General features: G+C 35.2%; 1 protein-coding gene across 1 annotated transcript in view; it reads left to right on the top strand.

Moving 5' to 3' along the window:
- The window catches only part of LOC113098151 (endothelial cell-selective adhesion molecule-like), a 30218-nt gene extending 7049 nt beyond the window's left edge, over positions 1-23169 (top strand). Inside the window, exons 2-7 of the mRNA XM_026263098.1 lie at positions 16870-17012; positions 19044-19245; positions 19345-19500; positions 20763-20885; positions 22134-22263; positions 22340-23169. Of these exons, the coding sequence (XP_026118883.1) occupies positions 16870-17012; positions 19044-19245; positions 19345-19500; positions 20763-20885; positions 22134-22263; positions 22340-22790 (1205 nt within the window). The 3' untranslated portion in view covers positions 22791-23169. The remainder of the gene's footprint in view (positions 1-16869; positions 17013-19043; positions 19246-19344; positions 19501-20762; positions 20886-22133; positions 22264-22339) is intronic.
- The last annotated feature ends 906 nt before the right edge of the window (positions 23170-24075 follow it).

The following is a 24075-nucleotide window of genomic DNA, read 5'->3' as shown; positions in this document are numbered from 1 at the left end:
TGTGTGTGTGTGCGTGTTTCAGATGGTTATATATGAAGATAAACCAGTGCACCAACATCTGTCTTCACTCAAAGCAGGATATGTCTTCTTGACACCTCAGTGCAAAAAGTAACCAGCTTCTATCCCAGAACGCTCTGCTCATTACAACTCTCACAGTCTGTAAATTACAGCACGCCTGAGGCTATCTATATTCCATCTAATCCAAATTCTTGCATCTATTCCAAGTCCCTGTGTCTTTCAGTTAAGCCCAGGTTGTCAATTGTCACCATCCCCGGCTTTGCATCAAATATATTTTTTTTATTTCCCTTGTATGTTGTAACGTGGTCCTCTGAGCTCAACCACAGATCATTATCACAAAGCTTTACCAACGCAATCTCTGTAACATTTATTTTTCTACTTTATCTTTTCCTAAATCGATTTCGTTCCTAATTTATACAGGTAGCACTCCATGCATCCCTCCATTCCCAGTTTGCTCTTGACATATGTGGAAACACTTATGAAAATAAAAGCCGGGGACCATGTGTGAGTGTCGCTCCCCAAAACACATTAAAGTGAATGAAAGAGATGTCCTGTTATACCCTGTGCCAAATCCATTACTGCTAGTCACTGTCATTAGCCATTCATTCCCGCTCACCACTCAGAAATAATCAGTACAGGAGGTGCACCAGGGTGTTCATCTTCTCTCCATCAGTGTAAAAATAGCCGGAGCTGTCAGGAGCAGGTCTGCTTTTTCCCTCCACTATTGATAATTCAGGCTCCTAATTACTGTGTGATACATAATTGAGCACTTGATGAAAACCTATGGATGTTCATTTAAACTGTTTCACCTTTAACCTGCTGCCTCTCATGATGGCAGCCTTGGAGAGATTCCGAATACTAACGAGACTGGGAATGATTGAGAATTGAGGATTTTATGTGAGATTTATGGAATTTTTCAAGAGATAAAAACTACAAATAACTTATCTTCTCACAAATTACAAAGTACTACAAAGTATGAATAACACTGAATAAATGAATATGTCTTTAGAGTCTTTTTTAATTATGTTAATATAGGTAAGAGTTTTCGTATAGAATGAAAACTAAATGCTGACAGTCTTTTGGAGACCAATATGGAAGGAAAACTTTCTAGGATAAACGGTAATACACTGAGCAGAGGCTGTGAGGAAACACCAGCAGTGTCTGGATCAGAGAGTATTGAAGTGAGGTGTCCATTAAAAAGGCAGAAAGATACTGAGCTCCAGATTTGACTGTTTAATCGAGACTACGAGGATTAGAGTTGGATTATTTAGGCATTGCAAAGAATCAGCAAATTAGCTAGTTGGTTTAATCCGAGAATAGCACACGCACAGATACTGTTTGAGTGTGTGTGGAGGGTAAACCCAATATAATATTAAAGTTGTAATGTCTCATTTGACATGTAAAATGAACCATTAATTTGATTTGAATCTTCTAGTTTCACAGCAGTTCAAAATATCGAAATAAATTTCTTTCATTATTGAAGTATTATATAATTAAATGACACATATATATTTTATTCATTATAGAAGTGTTTTCACATTTTTAAACTGAATTGGCTTTCTTGAACCTGAGATCAGCATGAATACAGGGCAGAGGCTTTAGATGTACCGTCTTTGCCATCATAACCACAGAAGCAGTGCAGTTACAAATCACCTTACTGAATATTACGTCTTTGAAGTAATATTCTTAGGTTGATAACTTCGAGGTGACATTGAAATCATTCTCAGAAGCTTTATAAAGACATGAAAGATTTAAAATGCACAGTTGCAAAGGATTACTGCAGAGCCTGAGGATTGTGTGCACAGTAGTAGTTTGGATCTCACACATTTCTGCATAACTGGAAATTTATCCCATCTTTGGAAATGCTGTGCATGGGATTCGGGGATATGTGAATAAATGCCTTCAGATTGTTCAACATTCAGCTGTCGCAAATTAACTCGGAGGTTCATTTTCACACGTTTCTTTTGAAGTGTCAATGTTTTGGTCTTGAATGATATTTGAGGCTCTATGAGCGATGCAGCTGTCAAACCTGCACGCAGGTGATAAGTTGGTTTCCAGTGAAGGAAGCCTGTCCCAGTGTTCAGTGAGTTTTCTATTTCTGGTGGGAGAATTAAGGTAAATCTCATGCCTTTCAATTCTCATGACTGACTGAGCAGAGAACATCTGCAGAAAAGTCTTAAAGTGCAACATCTGAAGTATTATTTATTAATACAGCGAAGCTGGAAGTGGAATTTGCGTACTGAAGTTATTGGGGCACTGCAGCTAAGTACGCATACTTGTCCTGGGTTGTCTGATCAAATTGGTGCATGCAGTCACAGAGGAGAGAGAGCAAAAAGACTGTGGAGATCACCTTAGATTTATTAAGTGTGGTTTGTAGTACAGAAAGCAGCACTCTGTTGTTTAACAAGAGCCAGACCTCCTTGAGATCATACCATTTTGGAGCTTTGTATATGCCTTTCAAAACTAAAATTAATATTTGAAAAAAAAAGGAACAAGTATTTACCTGTAGAGGCTAATAAAACATTTACAGAAAATAGCTTACTTCCATGTTGCAAAATAAAGTGGATACACTTTTACCTTAGCTGTTTGAAATTCTGCAAAGTAATTGTGATCTTATTTGTTCTTTCAGTCATTAATAAAAAGAAGAGATGAAGGGCTAGACTGCTGTCCTCTAGGAACATCTCCCTAGAGACACACACACACACACACACACACACACACAAAAGTACTGTAATAATTACTTGGCTGCTGATTAACTATGCACTATTTGATTGGTCAAAGTGTTTGACATGTGGACCCTTTAGCCTGGAAGTATTGTGCTTTCTTCAGGCTTCGACTTATAATACTAATGGGAAGAGGGTTCAAGCGACCGATGGCTGATTGACTAATTAGGTTTTTTAAAAGAGAGTTTGAAACTCCTAAATCTGTTAACATCCCATTGCATAACAATACAAGCAAGTGCTTCTATGCTGTACAACAGCCATATTAGTCTCTGCATAGCTAAATTTTGTGGTTTCAATGCAGTGGTTTGTGCTTATTTCTCACAAGCCATGATTTATGAGTTAAACACTAGTCTCTGCTCTTCCTTCCATAAAAAGTAATTACATGAAGTACTAATTTGCATTTGCATTCGATATGCATCACTGCAGACCCATTAGTAGCAAGTTTGTTTACCAAAAGAGAATCTGTTATATCATAATGCTTAAATCTCTGCATAAATGTCTTGTATGTAATTAAAAAGCCATAGGCGATCAATTTAATAATGGATGGCCTCTGTGGTTCTTCATAGTAAAACTGTTTACTGTGTATTTAATTTTAATTTTGTGGTTGAACAAATAACTCTATATAACTGTCTAGCAATGTAATAGATGTGTTTGTTTGAAATTAAATGCCCTAGTGTCAGTGTCTGTGGTAAATCTGTTATTGTTTCTCACTCTTTATGACCACCATTGAGTTTATATAAATAATTTTCTGTGTACAACTGACTGGTGACCCAAAGATAGTTTTATATTTGCATAGTATGTGGGTATTTCCAGTTGCTAATGCGTTTTGGAAAATTTTAAAGTTAGTCTACCATATTATGGCTCAAATATCTTTTTTAATAGTTTGTATGAATTACTTTGGAAGCCCTTTATTCTGTGTTGAAAGACTTATCTAGTAGTTGTGTGGAAAGTGGTTCACTTTCATGTTCTGTGCAAAAGAGCATTATACCATCTTAGTATCATGTTTTCTTTTGAAATGAAGGAGGAATGGGAAAGTAGAAGAAGGGTGGGAGAAAAAAAGGGAGAGGTGGGGAGAGGGAGCAATAAATTAAGGAAGAGACAGCATTTAGACCTTTCCTTTTTCTGACTCTCACCTTCCTCTATGACCGCCTGGCACTTCCTGATAAGCTCCAGCATTCCTTCAGCAGGCAATTCCACTGTTCCCAGATCACCACGATAACACCAACAGATGAATAAATACATTTGCTGTCCTGTGAGTAATAGAGAAATCCCTACAGTGACTAAACCTGAGATACGCAAACTTCTCCAACATTCAGTGATGGAGGAAACACTGTCAGTCTGAACGATTGTAGTTTGAAAGTTGACTTTCGTGGCTGTGGTTTGTAACATTTTTTTGTTGGTTTTATTTGAAAATAGATTTTCAGTAAGTCGTTCTGCAGTTGAACCGATTTTTCAGACCTACTTTACAGAATAAGATGTCCATCATGATGGAAGAAGTCGCAGCAGATTATCACGGCCACTGTTTTGAAGGTCTGCAATCTAATCTCCGAAGTTTAAAGGGTAATGTGACTCTGTTACCCAGGCCTCCACACATCCTTCTTGAAAACGGACTCCTGTTGGAAAGCGAGGCTTGTAAAGGAGTGCTTTGTTGGGATTCGGTAGCGAGGGCTATTGTTTATTGTCCCTTGGGATTCACTGCAACAGAGCGTTGTATTGCAGACATGCATTGAATGCGTTTTGTTAGAAGAGAGATGGCAAAAACTGTATTTTTGGCAGGCTAATGCTCTTCAATTCCACCCTGACAGATCATCCGTTCATCAAAGTAACAACGGTGAAGCTTTCGCTGTTCAAAATGGCATAAAAGATCAACTCTGATCCTCTTAAACGAACTAGCCTAACTGCTTTGGAAGCTAATTATTGCTAATTCTGTTTTGTTTCAGATTGTTAAATTTTTTTAGTCATTTGTTTGGTCATTGTCTTTGTGGTGGCAATCTCAGATATTTGTGAAGGTTTTGCCAAAAAGGTGTCTCGTTGCACTGAAGAGTTGAAATGAATGAGTGAGTGGGGCAGCTTTGAGCTGTGAGAAGATTAAAGGGAAGAGACTAGGCTTAGACACTGCCTGAGAAGATGAGCCCAATCTCAGAAAGTGCAACAGGGGATGTTGTGATGGGGAAGGAAGTGGTAGGACGTCCATAGACTTAACTCAGCTGCAGTTAATCATCTTAAACAACACCTTTTGAAGGTACTTGCAGTTTCTATGTTGCATTAGATGCATTGAGCATGAAATGGTTAAGTCACCCAAAAATGAAATTTCTGTCATTAATTACTCACCATCATGTCATCCAAATCCGAAAAACTTAAGTTCATCTTCGGAATACAAATGAAGATATTTTTGATTAAATCCGGGATCTTTCTTACCCTCCAAAGACAGCAAGGGTTCTACTACAATCAAGGCATAGAAACGTAGTAAGGAACCCTAATTTTACCAAGCTACAAGAAAACTTTTTATGCGCGAAGAAAACAAAAATAACAACTTTATTCATTGATTGTCAACAATGCATCGATAATTGCAGAGTACTGCTCCATAATAGAAGAAATCGTTGAATATTTTTGTTTTGTTTTGTTTTCTTTGTTCACTAAAAGTATTCTCGTAGCTTTGTAAAATTAAGGTTGAACCACTGATGTCACTTAGGCCATTTTATCAACGTACTTACTATGTTTCTGTGCCATGATCACGATATGACCCTTGCTGTCTATAGATATAATATCTCTAAATATCTTCATTTGTGTTCCGAAGATGAACAAAGGTCTCAAGGGTTTGGAACGACATGAGAGTAATTAATGACAGAATTTTAATTTTTTGGTGAACTGTCCCTTTAAGCTCAATTAAATGCTACATTTGCATTTGTTATGACTTTCAGCCAGTTAAAATGTATTATTGTTATTACAAAAATGTCCATAATTTCCCAAAAATGGCAGTGTCTAACAGAAAAGATAAATGTAATTTAACAAAATGGTATTGCATAAGATGTGCACATATTTCAGAAATTAAAATAAACATTTTCATTCTCAAAATGTATTTCAAATATTTAGTTTTCAGTTAGATTTTTCAATTTGATAAGACTCTCAAACTGACACTTCTGTTTATCAGCTAAGCAACCTTATGTTTTGTTGAATATAATAATGTCAAAATATCCAAACATCATCTGATTATTTGGCTCAGCTGTCCATCAGTGTATATTATATCAGTTGTTAAAAACATGGCCTTCTCATTCATACAGGATCTCGTACACATCACATAGACTATTTCATACAAGTGTGTGAAATGTGAATAAGTGGATTTTATTAAGTCACTTATGTTTGACAGCTGTGAACTGATTTATTTTTTGCCCTTTGTATTTGAGAGGCCTTTGTTGATCTGTGGGTATTATCGCACTTTGTTTAGAGGATTCAGCCATAATGTGGGCAGCAGAGGAATGGTTGTATTCCCACACATTTGCTATTCTTGTAGATAAATAACAAGCTGGTGGCTGAAGCAAATGTCACTGATGACAGAAGAAGCTGTGATGCCACCCCCCTCCCCCATAAGTCTGTTATTTTATATTATTTTATGTACATCTTTTATTGTATGTGGGGGGATTTGTGAGAGAGATTTTAGGCCGGATTTCTAGATCAGACAGATCATTAACCCTGAGCAGTCAGCAGTAAGCCTTGTGGCTTATCTTGCCATCTTCTTAATTCACACATTGAGTAATTAGTTTATTTGTCACACCTTCTCTCAGAAGCTTCACCCATAAGAGAAGCTTTAGATTCTCTCATCTATGTCATTATGAGAAACCACCATAGTAGAAGAAAGATAATCATTTGATATGCTGATGAGCATTGTCTGAACCTTTTGCATTTTATATTGCATTTATTTGAACTATTTTGGCATTAACTTAACAGGAAAATATTTGCAAATACTTAACATGCACATTTTCACGAACATGTGCATTCATTTCAGGGTATCCTTTCAAATCTACTTCTGTCTCCCTGTGGAGGAAACCTATTATTAGGTTTAATATTTACTCTGGAAATTGAACCAAACACTCATAATTCTGAAATAAGGGTCAAATCCAATAGCTAAGGCAAGTCAGAGCTTATTGTCGGTCCACTGGACAAACACGCAATCTCTTGCAGTTAGCCCAAATGAGAATTGCAAAAAGACTAGCTGTTTGGCCGAGTGAAGGAGATGACATGCTAAGGTGCCACCGTGAGGCTTGTCCTGCTGCATTTCTGTGCCTTCAGAAGTGTGTACCAGTTCACTCTCTCTTAGCACTCATTCTCAACAGGAGGCAGATAAATGCTTAGATGGTCCTGGTGGACCGCTGTCTGTCCATTTCTCTTTTTGAACTCATGGCTGCTCAAGGTCAGACTGTGCACTCAAGTGCAAATAACTTTTCTATGGAAGCCTTATACCAGACAGCCCTTGACGAAAATCACACTGGGATGCAACCAGCCAGCTTTCTGATGTGTTTGTCTGAAGAGTCAAAGTGGATTTATGGAGGATTTATTTTTTATTATTTTAATCTTTTTATTATTATTATTAAAATATGTATTTATTTAAAAGTTTTATTTATTATGTTTTTAATTTATATATTTTTCATATAATTTGAGTTTTATTTATTATGTTTTTAATTTATATATTTTTCATATAATTTGTCTTAATTTTCTTTTATAGTTTTCAAATGCGTATTTATTTTATAATAATGTTTTTTTATCTTTAAAAAAATCTATATATTTCTATATATATATATATATTTTTTTTTTTAATTATGTAATTGTATTATTTAATAATAAGTTGTATTTTATATTTAAAAAATGATAGAGAGTCCTTGGAGTTATTTAAAGATCTGGATTTGTTACATTAGCGCTGGAGAACACAGATTTCAGTCAATGTCAGGAATTATTTTTTCAAACACTTTGAAGTCAGGGCTGGATTTGGTTTTTGCTTTGAATTTGCTTTTATGAGATCAACGCTGGCTGAGTGTCATACTCAAAACCTTCTGGGTAACTCCTGATGAGTAAAAACCCCTGATTGAGAGACATATTTATCTCAGTAACAGCTCCCCTGGAGCCTATGGCCTGGATCAAATTTCTCTAGCAACACAAGTAAAAGGATTATGACACTGGTTAACGTCCCTGTGTCATAATGCAATCACCTGAACTGATATAAACACCACAAATATGATCCCAGATCAGCAGGTCTCTAATGAGATTTGTTATGCATTGTGATTATCAAGCCCATAGCGGTGGTTAAGCTCTATCTGGGTCGTGGGTGTCTAGATCATGATTAACCCAGGAGCAGCTTGATGGCATATATTACATTCAGAGTCGGACCACCTGTCAGTGACATGAAATGAAGATGACGTCACTGCTGTTACTCCTCTATGGCATCAGCTATGAACTAAACCTGCTTTTATGACTTCAGGTACATTAATGAGGAAAAACCTCATATAGAAGACATATGAAATTAGTCTTCCTGCTGTTTTAAAATTGAGCCGCTCCTTTTAGTTGTTTCATTTAAAGGAACATTCTAAATAATTACAGTTTGTATAAATTAAATGTGAATGACTGTTTTGGGAATACTTTTTATATTATATTATATTATATTGTATTGTATCTATGTATTTTATTATTATTATTATTGCATGTTTTGGCATACTTTGTTGCTGGGTTTTCTGTATCTTTATTTTTTGCACTTTTCCCTATTTTTATATTTAGATTACCCTGGCCATCATCTAACATCATTTATCAGTTATCAGGCATAACATGAAAATTATTATTGACTTATTGTTAATAATTATGGATAATTGGATATCATTAATTACAGTTTGGTAATATGTATTAAATTACAAGAGATAGTTGGAATTTATAGAAATAATTTATATATACGTGTGTGTGTGTGTGTTTGTGTGTGTGACCCTGGACTAGCTTTCCATTGATGTGTGGTTTGTTAGGATAGGACAATATTTGGCTGAGATACAACTATTTGAAAATCAAAAAGTCTGCAAAAAAAAATCTAAATATTTGAAGTTATCCAAATGAATTCTTAGCACAGCATATTATTAATCACAAATGAAGTTTTTATATATTTACCGTAGGAAATTTACAAAATATATTCTATGGAATAAGATCTTTACTTTAATTTGCTAATGATTTTTGGCATAAAAGAAAAATCGATAAAATCGATTACCCATAGCCTATAAATGTTTTTTTTTTATGGCTATTGCTAAAAATATACATCAGAGACTTAAGACTGGTTTTGTGGTCCAGAGTCACATATTTAAAACCATTATTTTAAAAACAAATATTTAGTAATCCATAAACAGTTGAAATCAGATAAAATAACCTGGAATTTTCCTTTTGATAAAGAAAAACAGTGTTATCTCTTGTGATTGTCTTGTGGCTGAAATAGATCCCTGCTGGAGTTTGTCAAGGGTGGTGACATTCTATAAATTGTTTTTTATCCCATAAACCGGTCGTCACTGTTTTCTCAGGGACTGTGTTTTCATAACCCATTGTTTTCAGATGAAATAGTTTTGCTGTGTTCTTGTTGTCTGTTTTTCTCTGTATTCAAGCAGGCGCCAGCATTCACGCTGGGAATATGCTGTTTTAGATACAGCTTGAGAGTTTGATCACAACAGAAGGAAAACATGATCGTGACTTGACAGACATGACTGTGTCTGTGTGTCGAGACGTGCCACAGGATCCACTTCCTCTCTGCTTCTGTTTGTTTCTGTTGATCCTCGGGTTAATCAGAGCTCCTCAGAATCAAAAATGCAAAACAGAGATGATTAATGACGGCCAAACACAACATCACGACCTGCTGTTTCTGCTTCCAGCTTCCCCTATCATGAGCTTTACTCATCTGTTGTGGCCTTGTGTGTTTTTAAGACTGGTTTAACTATGGAATTGGAGTAGCAGATCAGGGCTATGTGTATTTTTGTGACAGCGTTGCTAAACTGAACTGACACTGTGTGGGAACTCTAAGTCTTCTAAGAGTGTAATGTAATCCATCCCCTATGATACTCAGCCTTTCTGATAGTGTTGCTAGTGATGCATTTTTGGCTTGAAACTGACTTTTTCCACTACAAAATACTAAATATTTTTATAGTAGCACTGTTGCAACTATGTTTTCACGGTACATGATAAATAGGCAAAGACTGTCTGTTTTTCTTTCTGGTGGTATTCAGGCTAATAGATTCTTTATTCAGCTCAACAAACATTTGTTTTATCGGTTCTCACGTCAATTTAAGATTAATGCCTCACTCAGCTACCAGAGAAGCTTTATCTACTGTTGTGGTCAAGCGTCTGACGTATATAAGAACCTCGTTGAAATGCAAGTCTTAATCGAAAAGTCCACACTGCTCCTCAAACTCAGTCTGATAAACCACATCCATCCTAGACTGAGGCGTATCTCTTTCCTGATACACTAGCTCTGCAGAGTGTAGAGATAAAGCTGGTCTCATTGATTTATCTGCACTCTTTTCCATAAGATTTAGAGGGCCGGAGCGCTATGGTAATTACGTTGTCTTCATAGATGAGTAATTCGTTTTTGGACGTTCATTCTCAGCATGTGGCTTGATTATAAAATGTGTCATTTTTCTTAATTTTACTTATGCAAGATGGGTATAGTTTGGCATACTCTGCTTGTAGCTGTATTTGAGGAGATGTACAGTTTGGTAAAAAAAAAATTATAAATAAACTCTCTTATGCTCACCAAGGCATTTTTTTTATTTACACATATTTTAAAATATAATACATTCAATACAATATAAAACTATTTTGCTGTTTAATATTTTTGTGAAAACCGTGATACATTGAACTGGATTGGAAATTTTAAAGAACTGTATATATTTAAAATATTTAATTTAATGCTTCAAACACCACTGTTCACGTCTTACAGTTCTTAGTTTGTTCAATTCACTGCATTTAAAGTGCCCCTATTATGGGTAATGAAAGGTTCATATTTTGGTTTTGTGAGTCCCCAACAACAGGCTGACATGCGTACAATAAAAAAAAACATACATTGTCTTATAATATGCATTTATTTGTACCTTATTTGCTCAACAGCTCCCAAACGATTCGTTTAATTCATTTTTCCAAACCCCTCCTTTGGCTTTGCGTGACGCTAATCTGTGGCGGTTGGTCCAATTGGATCTTGCCTGATAAAGCAGCATTTGTGAGGGCAGCGCTGCTTTGTGTAACCGCTATTTTACTGCTCCAAAAGCGGCAACAAGTGGCAAAGAATGAAATTAAATTTGAATTCAGACCAAACGGAAAAGACCAACAAATGGGCTAGCAATATGCTAATGTTTAATGTTGACGTCAACAAGAAACGTCTTGGGATTAGTTTTAAAAACGACTCGTTTCAATGATTTAGAGTTGACTCTTTCTTTTGAGAGACAATGTCTTTATACACAGTGCACTTTTAGATTTAAAACTCTTCAGGATGTTTTCATTCACTGCTGTGTTACACACTGCATGGAAAGGTACATTTCAAAAAGCCCTTATAGGGTCACTTTAACATGGGAGTTTTCTTTTCAGCTGTCACTAACAGGTTTGTGTCACTTATGACAGCAGTGGTGTGAGGTTTGATTAATTCAACCTTAAACTCAGATGATGGATGGTGTCTCTGAATCAGATTAAATGTATGAGGTTTGTGTGTCACAGATGATCTCATTTTGCGGCTCCTGTAAAACACAGGGTAATCCCAGCACAGTTCATCATGTTGATCCGATGTCTTCTGGACAGATTGCATCACCGGCCACCTCTTAGTATTCTACAGATTCGACTCCCAGCTGTCAGTCACCGTGTTGATTTGAAGCGATCAGATCTGGGCCAGAGGAGCATCCTGAGCGAAGCGATTGATGCAGCAGCAACACGGGCTCATATTGAAGTTATTTCAGGGTCTTAGATGGGGATGCAGGTGTGTGTGTGTGTGTGTGTGTGTGTGTGTCCTTTATGTGCTGTTGGAGTGTGTCCCAGTCTTCGTCTTATCTGGCCCAGCTCTCTTTCTTTTATCCATGTTTTAACACGATGCACAGGAAAGAAGGAAACACTCTGTGTCTGAAATGACATACTCAATGAGTAGGTACTTAATTTCAATAAGTACTTACTTAATGAGCACTAAAAGAGTAAATACTCTACAGCCAAATCTCATTAAGAATGAATGTGATCCAGATATCATCCGCCATGTTGACGTTATCATGTGACCAATGACGTTGTAAAAAGCGCAACAGCTTAAAAGATATGAGAAAAGATTAACTCCCTTTTATCCAACACAAATGTTCTTCGATTTATCAGTTGTACTAATGGACAAATGAAAATACAACTTCTGTTTAGTTACTCGGTGTAGATTTGTTTATTTACATTCATCTAAAACTCAGATGTCTGTTCATGATGTGGTCATCTGCGTTTCTTTTAGAAAATGTATATATATAATATTTTCATTTATTTATTTATTCATTTATTTTTTTGGTTGACTTGAGGTGGAGTCATATTTTCTGTAGTCTTTGCCTGTCCATTTTTCACCATCCACATGAATCAGATTTGTCTCTGCGCACTCATTACTGCTTCAATTAACCTTGAGCTGCACTAAAGTCGATTGCAGAGACTTATGATTCCTTTTCATCATCACATTCACCCGCACTGCCCTCTATTACGCCACAGATATTGTGGATAACATCTTACTTCTGCAATTAAACTAATGACTTATAAATATTTCTCAAATGAACCAAACAGAGTCACAGTTTGATAGAAGCATTGTCTGTAATTACGGAGAGATAATAGAGAGAGGAAGATGAGATTGGAAAGAAAAATTGCAGTAGAGGGAGAGAGACTTCAAAATGAGAAAAGGGAATAAGAGTTTTCTTGTCAGATAAGTAGTATTTTAAAAGAGGTGATAGAGGATAACCTGAAAGTCTTTCTCTATACACTGTTCAATGTTCAAACTTCTAGAAGAAGAAATCATTTACATTTATACATTTATGTACTACACATAGGTTCTTAAAAACAAACTTTTTATTATTATTTTTTTTAAACAGAAATTGGTGTACCGAAGTAAAAGTCATAATGGTTTTCTTCTCATATGACAACAAAAGGGCATTCTATGTGAAAAAAATAGCCAAACCATAGAAATACTTGCAAAACCTCCACTGCTGTGTTTTAGTAGCTATCATTTAGTCGGCATATTAAAATGATGTCCCTCAGATAGTAATTATTTCCTGAAGGTACACAAATAAGACCCCCCCACCCCCCATCCAGTGTTCATTACGAAACCACTTCATAAAGGTTTTATCAAGGTTTTATGAAGAAAACATCTGTCAATCTCTCAGATCTGCAGTGTACTTGTGTATGTCTCCACCCTGGCCATCAGTTCTCCGGTTGATCTGATCATGGCTTTATAGTCGAGATTAGATTTGTCATTTTCATTTGACTAATTTTGCCAGAGCATCTGTAATCATTTTGGGTGTTAACTCATCTTAAAAAGACCTTCGGCCTCAGATCTGACTGAAGACCCAGGGTAGGAATGCTTTAACGGTAACTGTGCAGTGTAGATAGAGTTAGTGACCTCCACCCAATGCTTGGCATCCACACAAACTGTCAGATGCACCAAAGGCCTTCCCAAAATCTTCATCGGAGCCTAGTGCCAGCTTCTAAAAATAAACAGTGATCTTCCTGTAATTAAAAGCATCAACATCTCTATTTACGTCATGCACATGAGAATTCGTATGGGAGCAACCTCACACTGTGTTCTACTTGCCATGTTCTTGTCTTCGTGAATCACGTTATCCACGATTCCCTCAAGAAAGTTACATTAAAGTCAACATGATTTTAATATCGTTCATAATGTGACATATTTTATAGTGAAATTTGATGTTCAGTGAGATGATAATGTAGGGCGGGACTTAACTGAATTGTGAAAAGTGTCTCTACATGAGTAACATGGTTGTTGGAGGGGTGGGATTTAAAATTAAGAGGTTTTGGTCTTGTCACCCAAAAAGAAAAGTAAGTTTGCATTCATTCTTACAATTGGTTTCTCAGTGAATCTTCTTGTTCACTGTAAGGTTAGTATCTGAGACCATGAAGGACATTTAAAGCCATTGTTTTTCTTAAGCTATATGCTAAGCATAATTACTAAGAGTCTTGATTTATGTTAGCGCAGCACTTTAGAATAATGGGTTTATCACAGAAATTAGATGGTTTTCAGCAAAATGTTCCACACAGAAACTTTAGGCTCAGCTGATGTTAAACAGGTGCGGTGCATAAATGCAAAATATGAATTAATAACCTGATCTTATATCAGGGATAAATTACATGCAGTCCCATTATATGTTTGAGTGTCGCTGAGTAGAAGTATAATTATAATTGTGAGGATTTATATAACCAAAGTAAGATGCCAGATTTAGTGCTCAAGAACGATTTGTATTATTATTAATTAATTTTTTTTTTTTTTTTAAGCATTCAAATAGAAGGTTCAAAAGAACAGCATTTATTTAAAATTATATGATCACTTTTGATCAATTAAATTCGTCCTTGCTGAATAAAACTATCAATTCTAACTGACCTTAATCTTATGAATGTTAGTCTGCAGGTTTAAGTTTTATTGACACTATACTTTGTGCATCTTTGTTGTATAGCTGATGACACCTGTCAAGCATTAGTCTTAAATATAAAAGTCTGTGTTCATTATTTGACTTGACATGAGCTGCTTTCTATTTTTACATATTCTCCTCATTGCCCATACCTGTCCTCAGAGCTTTCCTCAGAACTTTCTGGGGTTCACAACGGAACAAACACAAACACATTTGCATCAGCGAAAACATTTGTGTGCACAAATGTGCGATTTGGAGGACTATAATGCCAGAAATCATTTGTGGGCTCATTAGGCTGATGGGATTGGGACAGTACTGGAATGTCTTGTCATTAGGAGCTATATCAGAATTCTGTGATGGTATTACGCTTGAAGACTCAGGAAATGGTCTCTCTGCTTTGTTCCCTCTGTCATTCTCACAGTAAATCAGAAAAAATCCCTTAACACATTTCCCAGAGGAATCATATATCATCCTTAAACGACCAGTGGACATTCACTTGAACTGGTCTCTTGTTAGCACACACTAATCTTAAAGTCACATCCGCAGCAAGGATGCTTTCCTCCTATGGCTTTGTTAAAGAGCTTCATGTTTGTTTGAGGTTGCTCTTTCGATAAGAAAGTTTAATAGGACAATTTAGAAGATTCTTACGTGGATCAGAGAAACTCTGTGTTCACAAGAGAGAAAACACTCTCAAAAGTGCTCTTATTAATGAGAGAGGCTGATGCTAACACGTTCCCTACTGAGCGTCAGCTACTAGTTAAATCTCTTATTGAGGCTTTAGTACAGCGTTCTAGAGACGAGGAGAATGCTGGGCAATGCACCTAATGATTCAGAAGCTCTGAAGTACTGAATGAAGAACAAAACACCATATTCTTGGTGTCCATGTTCTTATTTACTGTATAATGAGTTTATTGCATACCATTTGCTGCCCTCTACTGGTATGCAGGCAGTCATGCATTTCATTGCATTCACTTTATTTATAGCACTTTATAACTGCACCTGCAGACCAAAGTGCTGTACAATCAAAAAAGAAGGTCAAACTCTTGTTCTAAAAGTTCATGGAAAATAATATATATATATTTTTTTTCTTTCTCTGTCTTTAAGCATTACTTCTAAGCTGCTTAGGGCTTAACATGCTTTGTATGGTATCCTAGCATGCAGATTATGGGAAATATTCCCATAATGAATTATGGATGAACATTTGTATATTATTGATTTAAAGTGCTAGTGTTCCTGCTAGAAAGCCGGTTAATCTTATGTTTTAATTATAAACTAAATTAATTTAATCTGAGTTTGAAAGACATAAATACTTATCAAGACCATTTAATATTTGCTGTTGTTCAAAATGTTTAGGGTCAGTAAGGTTTTTGTTGTTGTTGTTGTTTTTTTGGAAAGAAATCAATAATTTTACCTACCAAGGACTTTAGTTTTCAATTCGTTAACAACAGATAGACTAGAAGCAATAAAAATGATCCTAAAATAAAAATAATATATATTATGCACACGCATACACAAAGCCTACATCACGTGTCATTATACTGTATCATGTTGCCGGTCCTCTCTGTATGTTTGTTTATAAATCTTTCACCCTGAGAAGTGTTTCAAAGTCCAGTTGGAACAGTTCAGGGAATGGCTTTTGGATGACCGCCATGACCTCTGTTCCTCGACAGTGCCCTCTAATGACAGATGGGGGCAGACTGGAAAACTGGATTAAGAGATATTTTTCTTCTTTTGGTAAACAATAGAACTGACACTGATTGCAAGATACTGTACATCTGGAAGAGACACAACCAGACAACCAGCTTAATTCCTTTATACATTCATAATGCAATTCAGCATATGATCCAGTCCCACATATGGGTTAAATTTCTGAATTGAGCCATGGCATTATTTGGTGAGTCAATGGAAGCAAACTGACTATCAATGCTATTTTGTAATCAGGTGAAATACCAGCCCGCAAACATATAGCAGAAGAAAATGTCCGAAAGATGAGTACAAACAGGATTCTAGTTGAGGATTAGTGGGTTTACACTTAAGCGAGGGGAATTCAATATACATTGAGGCTCATTGCAGTGGCCCTGTGAATGTCCCTCTCCCTCCCACGTACCTTCTGCTAAGCCTAAAACAAGATGCTCGGCAGTTGCGTCACCCAGTTTTTCTCCCTGTGGACTTTCATCTGAAATCATAAGTGACAAGAGGATTTTAGAAGCAGATTCTCTCTTATGAGTCTCTGTGTGGTGCGTATTTGTTTCACTGGGAGCTGAGCCGAAGCATCCCAGCCAAGCTGGCGGATCAAACGGACAACCAGGACAGCTGGATTCAGCTTGTTTACCTCCACTTGGGGGAGTGTATGTCACTCCTGAATGTTTCGGAGATTCTATTGGGGTTTCAAATGAGTGCACCTGGACTTGTAGGCTGTCAGCCGGGTTGAATGGAAATATTTAGTGTTTTTGAGTGTTTTTTTATGCTTTCTCTCTTTATCTTTCCAGGTGACCTTGCCCAACTTCAGCTGCCTCAGAAAAATGTAGAAGTGATCAAAGGGAAGATGGTAGTGCTGCAGGCTTCGTACACTGGTGTGGAGATTGAGAAAAATACTGTGGTTTGGAACTACATGTCCAGCAGCACAGAAATGGTGACTCTCTTTCTTATTTGTTCTTCTTCTTCTTTGTTTGTGTTGACAGACTTGTATAATTTGTATTATTATTAATTTGTATTGCAATTTATATATTCTTATTCTTATTAATTGAGAGACAGCATTAAATAAATATACTTTTTTTTTTTTTTTTTTTTTTTTTTTACAAATTTTTACAAATGTTATATATACCTATAACACCCTAAAATCTTGGTCTTAAAAACATGAACATGTTATTTGTTGCTTTTATTTATTTAAAGTATACCTAGTCAGCTACTTTGACGACTGTGGATTAAATAAATAGCTAAAAATGGTAAAATAAGATGAACATAAGAAATAATGATGAAAAATAATTAATAAAAACAAACAAAATAACAACAAGCGAAGTAGGATTAAAATAAAAACCCAAGGTAGTGTAAGTATTGTGTACAGTAGACTGAAACAATGAATATTCAGTAGAATTTAGTATAATAATAATAATAATAATAATAAAAGCAGAATTTATGCTTGTCATATTAAAATATACTATATTTAATTCCCATATAAAGTGTTTATAGCTATTAATAAACAAGTAATAATTGAGTTAATAAATAATTGCAATAATCCCTTAATAATAATAATAATTATTATTATTATTATTATTTAGGGATATATCAAGCTCTTTTTGATGGAATAAATGAGAGACAAAGAATTGTTGTAAAAGTTAATAGTCTGTAAACTATGAAATATACATTCTAATAATCATAAGTAATAAGTAACATAGTTAATTAACTAGGTTGCTGAGAAATTTAAGGAGTGCAGTATTTTGGGTCTTGTGCATATATTGGCTGTTTTCAAACTGATATCATAGTTCCATAAAAAAAAAAAAAAAAAAAAAAAAAATATATATATATATATATATATATATATATATATATATATATATATATATATATATATATATATATATATATATATATATATATATATATATATATATCATGGTGGTTCAGAAGGTAACATGACATGCAGCTGATGTAACGGTCACTCAGGCTCTTGAGTTCCAGAGGTTAAGAGTGCACACTGATAAAATCCCACTCCTCATTATCACCCATACTCGAATACGCCGAATGGATTCAGCAGAGATTTATAATATATTCTGATAATGTTATGTCAGTCCAAATTAGATTTGGAAATGGTGTGGTATTATGGGTGGGATTATATTCATTCGTTAGTTTTTGTGCAGATGCCAGAAAGTTTAGCACCATCTGTGCATGTAATGATTTTGGATTATGAATGGCAGAGACAGAAATAATATTCTGGACCGATTAAAAAAAAGTGTCTTTAAAAATGATCACTTTTTGAATATGGAAATTTTGTTTTGTTTTTCATTCAGTTACATAATGTCGACAAATGTCTTTATCACAGAATCACTTGTTTTTTTGTATTAACCATATTAAAAATACAAAGTCATGTGAATCATCATAGCAGACTGCTATCTCATATTACCTGCAAGCTCAGACCATCTTACCTTAGAAGCTAGTGTAAAAACTGTAATTGAAATGTCTACTCTTGGCAGCAATTGTCTTTCATTTTGCATTACACAGCACCTCATTATCTGCAGATTATAAAATCCTCTATCCTGCATTTTCTTCAGTTGAGATTAAATCTGCACACTGAGGAATCAGCTGATATGAATCCTTTAGACCTGTCCGCTGAGAAATTCTGTCCCAGCCTCTAACAGATTGATGATCTTACATCATTCCATTTTTTTATTGTATTTTTACACAAGTGGTTTAGAAATTTCAAGCTGCTTGCCTAAACAGTTTTTCAGTATATTTAATTAGTATTAGAAATGTATTTAATGATTTAATTTTTTTTTAATAATTAATTTATAATTGTGTGTGTGTGTGTGTGTTAATAAAATGTAATGAATAAATATACCTGTATATTGTGAAAAGTATTTCACCTTAAACCTCCTGTCTTTTATTATCTATTCATACCTCATTTGCAATTTTAATGCCTCCCACCCTCTTCTCTGTCTTTCTCTAGATTATCTCATATGTTGGTGGAAAATTAAGTTATAGCACTTCCCAGTTTGCAGGGCGAGTTGGTTTTATGCATAATATGCCCAACACCAACCTGTCCCTGTACATTAACAACACCAAAGCATCAGACTCAGGGAAGTACATGTGCCAGGTTATTATACCAGGCATCACAGGACATACTGGAGAGCTCACCCTTGATGTTAAAGGTGTGTACTTACTGCCATACTGTTGTGCACACATCATAAAACACACATGACAGATGCTTGTCCTGGATTTAACATCATAACCCATCCTGTCTCTTTTAGTCCCTCCTTCGGTTCCAGTTTGTCAAGTTAAAGGAAGGCCTGTTCTTAAAGGGAACATCACTCTGGCTTGTAACTCTGATGATGGGAAACCTGCACCACAATACAAGTGGACCAAGACCAGCCCCACTTCAGAAGTCTTCTTCCCTCCCGCACAAAGTGAGTCTGTCTGTGTGTCCAAGTAAGACACAAGAATAGATTTCATTAAGGTATTCATTCTTCATTCTATTAGCATGCATTAGCATTAACATGTTTTTCCAAAAATGAAAATGTACTCACCCTAATGTTGTTTCAAATTCTTAACACTTTATTCCTTTTGTGGAAAGAGGTGAAATTTGTAAGAATGCCAACTGATAAAGAAAGTAGCATAACACTATACTTTAGTAAGTCATCTACTTGACTCTGGATACAGTCGCAACAGGTAACAGCTCACTACAAGGGAGGAATATTAGTAAATTTTAACTTTATTTCGGTTGGTTTTTCATATTTAGATGTCGCATTACTTCAAAAGAGTGCATACAGTCGATGATCAGTTGTATTTCTTTCTTTTTTTTTCTTATGTGTTCAATTGAGGACGGTAAGTATGTACAGTCAAACCAAAATTTATTCAGACACCTTCAACATTTCTCACATTATCACAGTTTAGAAAATGGTAATAAAATATGACAAGAGTTAAGAGTTAAACTGTCAAAACCAATTCATTAACTTTAATAGAAAGGTATGTAAAGAACTAGGTTAGTTGTCAGCTGTTAAATTTACGTACACAGATGATACCCAATTTAGGTCAACCAGTTACCAAGAAATGCTAAATTTTGTTCAGTCTGTGGTGGAAAAAGGTTGCATTAGCAATTAAAGGAAAACATGGTCAGGTAAAAGTGTCTGAATAATTTTGGTCCAATATTTTTATCAGATTTACTGATAGTCCTATGTATGAAGAATTTTTGGGTATAATATGCCACAGTTTACTTTATTTTGCTGTCCTCACTTACATAAATGAACTATAGTGTCATGCACCCACTAGTAAAAATCAATCAATTATCAAAATCAAAATAATATCTGGTGTCTGAATCATTTTTGTTTTGAGTGTATTTTTTAAACACCATGAAAGGTGAATAAATCATTTCAGAATTTTCTTTTGTGGTTCAACTAATCCTTTAAGCATGACGAGGAAACCGTTTGGCCTGAGATTAAACCTTAAAACCATATATTTGTTGACCTTTGTTATGTAATTCTTGAGTCACTGGAATCAAATCCTTGGATATACTAGATAAACATTGCTGGCATTCATCTAGCAATATTTTATCAGTTACTGTGACACTCTGTGATCTCGCTTTCAAATATTTGAATTTTTCTAATCTCAGGCTGAATTATTTTTGTGATCATGTAAGTCTAACTTTACCCTCATACTGTTGTTGTTGTAGATGAAACAGCAGGAACATTAAAGCTGAACAATCTGAGCAGTAATATGTCAGGGAAATACATGTGCACTGCATCTAACTCTGCAGGAGCGGAGACGTGCTACATCAACCTGGAGGTCATCACATGTACGTACTGTTGTTTGCTCATTACATACTGTACATAAGCTCTCAAAAGTATTAAGAAATTAATACTTTTATTCAGCAGGGATGCATTAAATTGATCAAAAGTGACAGTAAAGACATTTATGTTAACATCACACTAACTAATGAATCCTAAAAAAAGTTTTACAGTTTCCACAAAATAATTAAGCATCACAATTGGTTTCATCATTGATTTTTAGAAATGTTTTATGAGCAGAAAATCAGCATATGTTGCCCTGGACCACAAAACCAGTCATAAGGGTCAATTTTATGAAGTTGGGACTTATACATCATCTGAAAGCTGAATAAATAAGCTGCCCAGTGATAAGTTAGGAAAACATTTGGCCGAGATACAACTATTTGAAAATCTGGAATCTGAGTGTGCAAAAAAATCTAAATATTGATAAAATCGCCTTTAAAGTTGTCCAAATTAAGTCCTTAGCTATGCAAATTATATATTTATATAGATATATTTATGGTAGGAAATTTACAATATATCTTCATGGAACATGATTATTATAATATAATGATATTATTATTATCATATTTGCTTATATACTTTTACTAATGATTTTTGGCAAAAAAGAAAAATTGACAGATTTGACCCATACAATGTTTTGTTGTCTATTGCAACTTAAGAATGGTTTTCTGATCCAGGGTCACACATTAGAAGGACTTCTGAAGGATCATGTTACACTGAACACTGGAATAATAGATGCTGGAAATTCAAGAATAAATGTTGAAAATAAAAAGTAAAATAAAAAATGCAGTCCCACTTCATGTTAGGTGGCCTTAACTACTACTACTATGTACATAAATGTAAATAAATAATTTGATACAATGGTACATACATGATTTTACATTGCACTTATATTTAAAAAAAAACTGCATATAATTAATTTCTGTAATTACATTTATAATTAAACTGTTGACTCATCTCTTACACCTTAACCCACCCTTAAACATGTCCCTAACCTTACCTGTATCCCACCTCAGTACCAGCAAAGCTGTTTTGCAATACAATATGAACACAATATTTTTTTTATTTTTTTTTGATCTAAGTACATAGTAGTTACCTAATATAAAGTGGGACCAAAAATTAAATCTTACTGTTTTTTAAAAGGTTGTATTCATTCTCTTTTTCATACTTGATGTTTAGTCATTTAAGTTGTATGATGATAAAAAGTGTACTGTACATTAAGTACATTAAGCATACATTCACTTTTCATACAGCGACTAATGCTGGGATGATCGCTGGTGTCACAGTTGGTTGTATTGTGGCTCTCATCCTCATCATTCTCTTCCTCGTCTTCATGTGGACAAGACGGAAGGACACTGAGGAGGATTTAGCTAATGAAATCAAGTAAGATCATTATGATTTATTGATTGATTTAGTGATTTCTAACTTGTTTCGACACTAATGTTTTTGTGTGTTACAGAGAGGATGCTCAGGCTCCCAAACGCGTCTCATGGGCCAAGAGTGGCACTGGATCTGACATCATCTCTAAAAACGGCACCCTGTCCTCCATTCACACCAGCTCTTACCCACGAGACACCAAGAACCACCACCATTACCCTCACTCCGACACCGCGTCCATCCTCACAGCCACGGGCAGCACAGCAGGCTACCGCTCGCAGCCTCCAGCAGACGCCAGCCTGGAGCGCACATTGCCAGGCTACAACCCCACCCCACCCCGTGGACCCTCGGGACCCCCCAGCACCAATGGGGGCACACCTCATTACACCTCAGTGACCCGGCCAGCCTCCGCTCAGCCTCAGATTCCTCGTCAGCCCGTGCTGCCCACCACTGTAACTGCTGCCAACATCTCCCGCATGGGAGGGGTACCCATTATGGTGCCAGCGCAAAACCAGGCTGGCTCTCTGGTGTAGGACCAAACATTTCATGTCTGCGGTGACACAAACTAAAGCACATTGGAAAGGATGAATTGGAACTGATAAGCTTAATGCCTCTGTATGGAAACTGTATGATGTCATTTTCTTTATTTTGTTTAAATGTAAGCAAAAATATGTAAAGATGCTCATTTTAATGTTTTAAACGTTTTTTTACTGTTCAAAGTAATACAGAAAATCCTCTACTTTCTATAAAGTGGAGCTTGTTTAACTATAAACGAAAAGACACTGACCAAAAAACAGATGTTGGAACATTAGTTCATTATTTAAATGATTAATCGCATCCAAAATATAAGTTTTTGTTTACACAGTATGTGTGTGTACTTTGTATTTTTATTATGTATGTATACTGTATATACACTCACATGCATGTATATATTTAATAAAAATATGTTGTTTATATATTAAATAAATTATGATTATAAATATACACATGTAAATATTTTTTTATATATACAGTATGTGTGTGTATTAATAAATATACACAGTACACACTACACACACACACACATATTATGTAAACAAAAATATTTATTTTGAATGCGATTAATCGTTTGACAGCACAATTGGAATTATTCACTTTTTCACTTCATTGTTTTGATTCTTTTTGTTGTTTCTGCTTTGATTGTTATTTTGCTAACTAAAGATGCTATTTTGCCTTGATGAAAACAAATGAAAGGTCTATTCCATATTATTTACAGACACTCCTCATGAATATTTACGTGTAATACATATGTGGAAGTAAGCGGTTTTAGTTTGAATTGCAGCACCCACTCTTATGTTTCATAGCCGCATATGTTAAGGGACATCACCTAAAATGTGACATATTAAGTTGCTATATTTGCCTTTAAATGTTTTTGGCCAAGTATTTAGAAATAAACTCATGTTGTTATCTCAGAGATGTGTGGTAGCTTTTTTCAATTTAGAAGTGTGGAATTTGCTATATTGTGTTTTTGTACCCCATGATGATATTTTAAAACTAATGTATTAAATTGAATATGTAAACTGTATTTATAAACATTCATTTACCTTACTGTAAATAAGGTATTTATTTCTCATTCTAGATCTGTGGTCATTTCATAATTGCGTAGCAAAGAAGTTCATGATTTTTCTGGTTCACTGGATACAAAAACATCCAGTTTCCAGGAAATAAATGCACCAGTGAAACAAACTCAAAAGTGGCTGTATTTATTTACTTAACGTACATCACTGAACATCCCAGTTTTACTCAGAAAGAAGTCATATTATGGAAGTAAAATGGGTT

Source organism: Carassius auratus, unplaced genomic scaffold (genome assembly GCF_003368295.1).
Source record: "Carassius auratus strain Wakin unplaced genomic scaffold, ASM336829v1 scaf_tig00216425, whole genome shotgun sequence".
Lineage (NCBI taxonomy): Eukaryota > Metazoa > Chordata > Actinopteri > Cypriniformes > Cyprinidae > Carassius > Carassius auratus.
The sequence above is the reverse complement of the archived record's forward strand: the minus strand, read 5'-3'. Positions and strand labels throughout refer to the sequence as shown.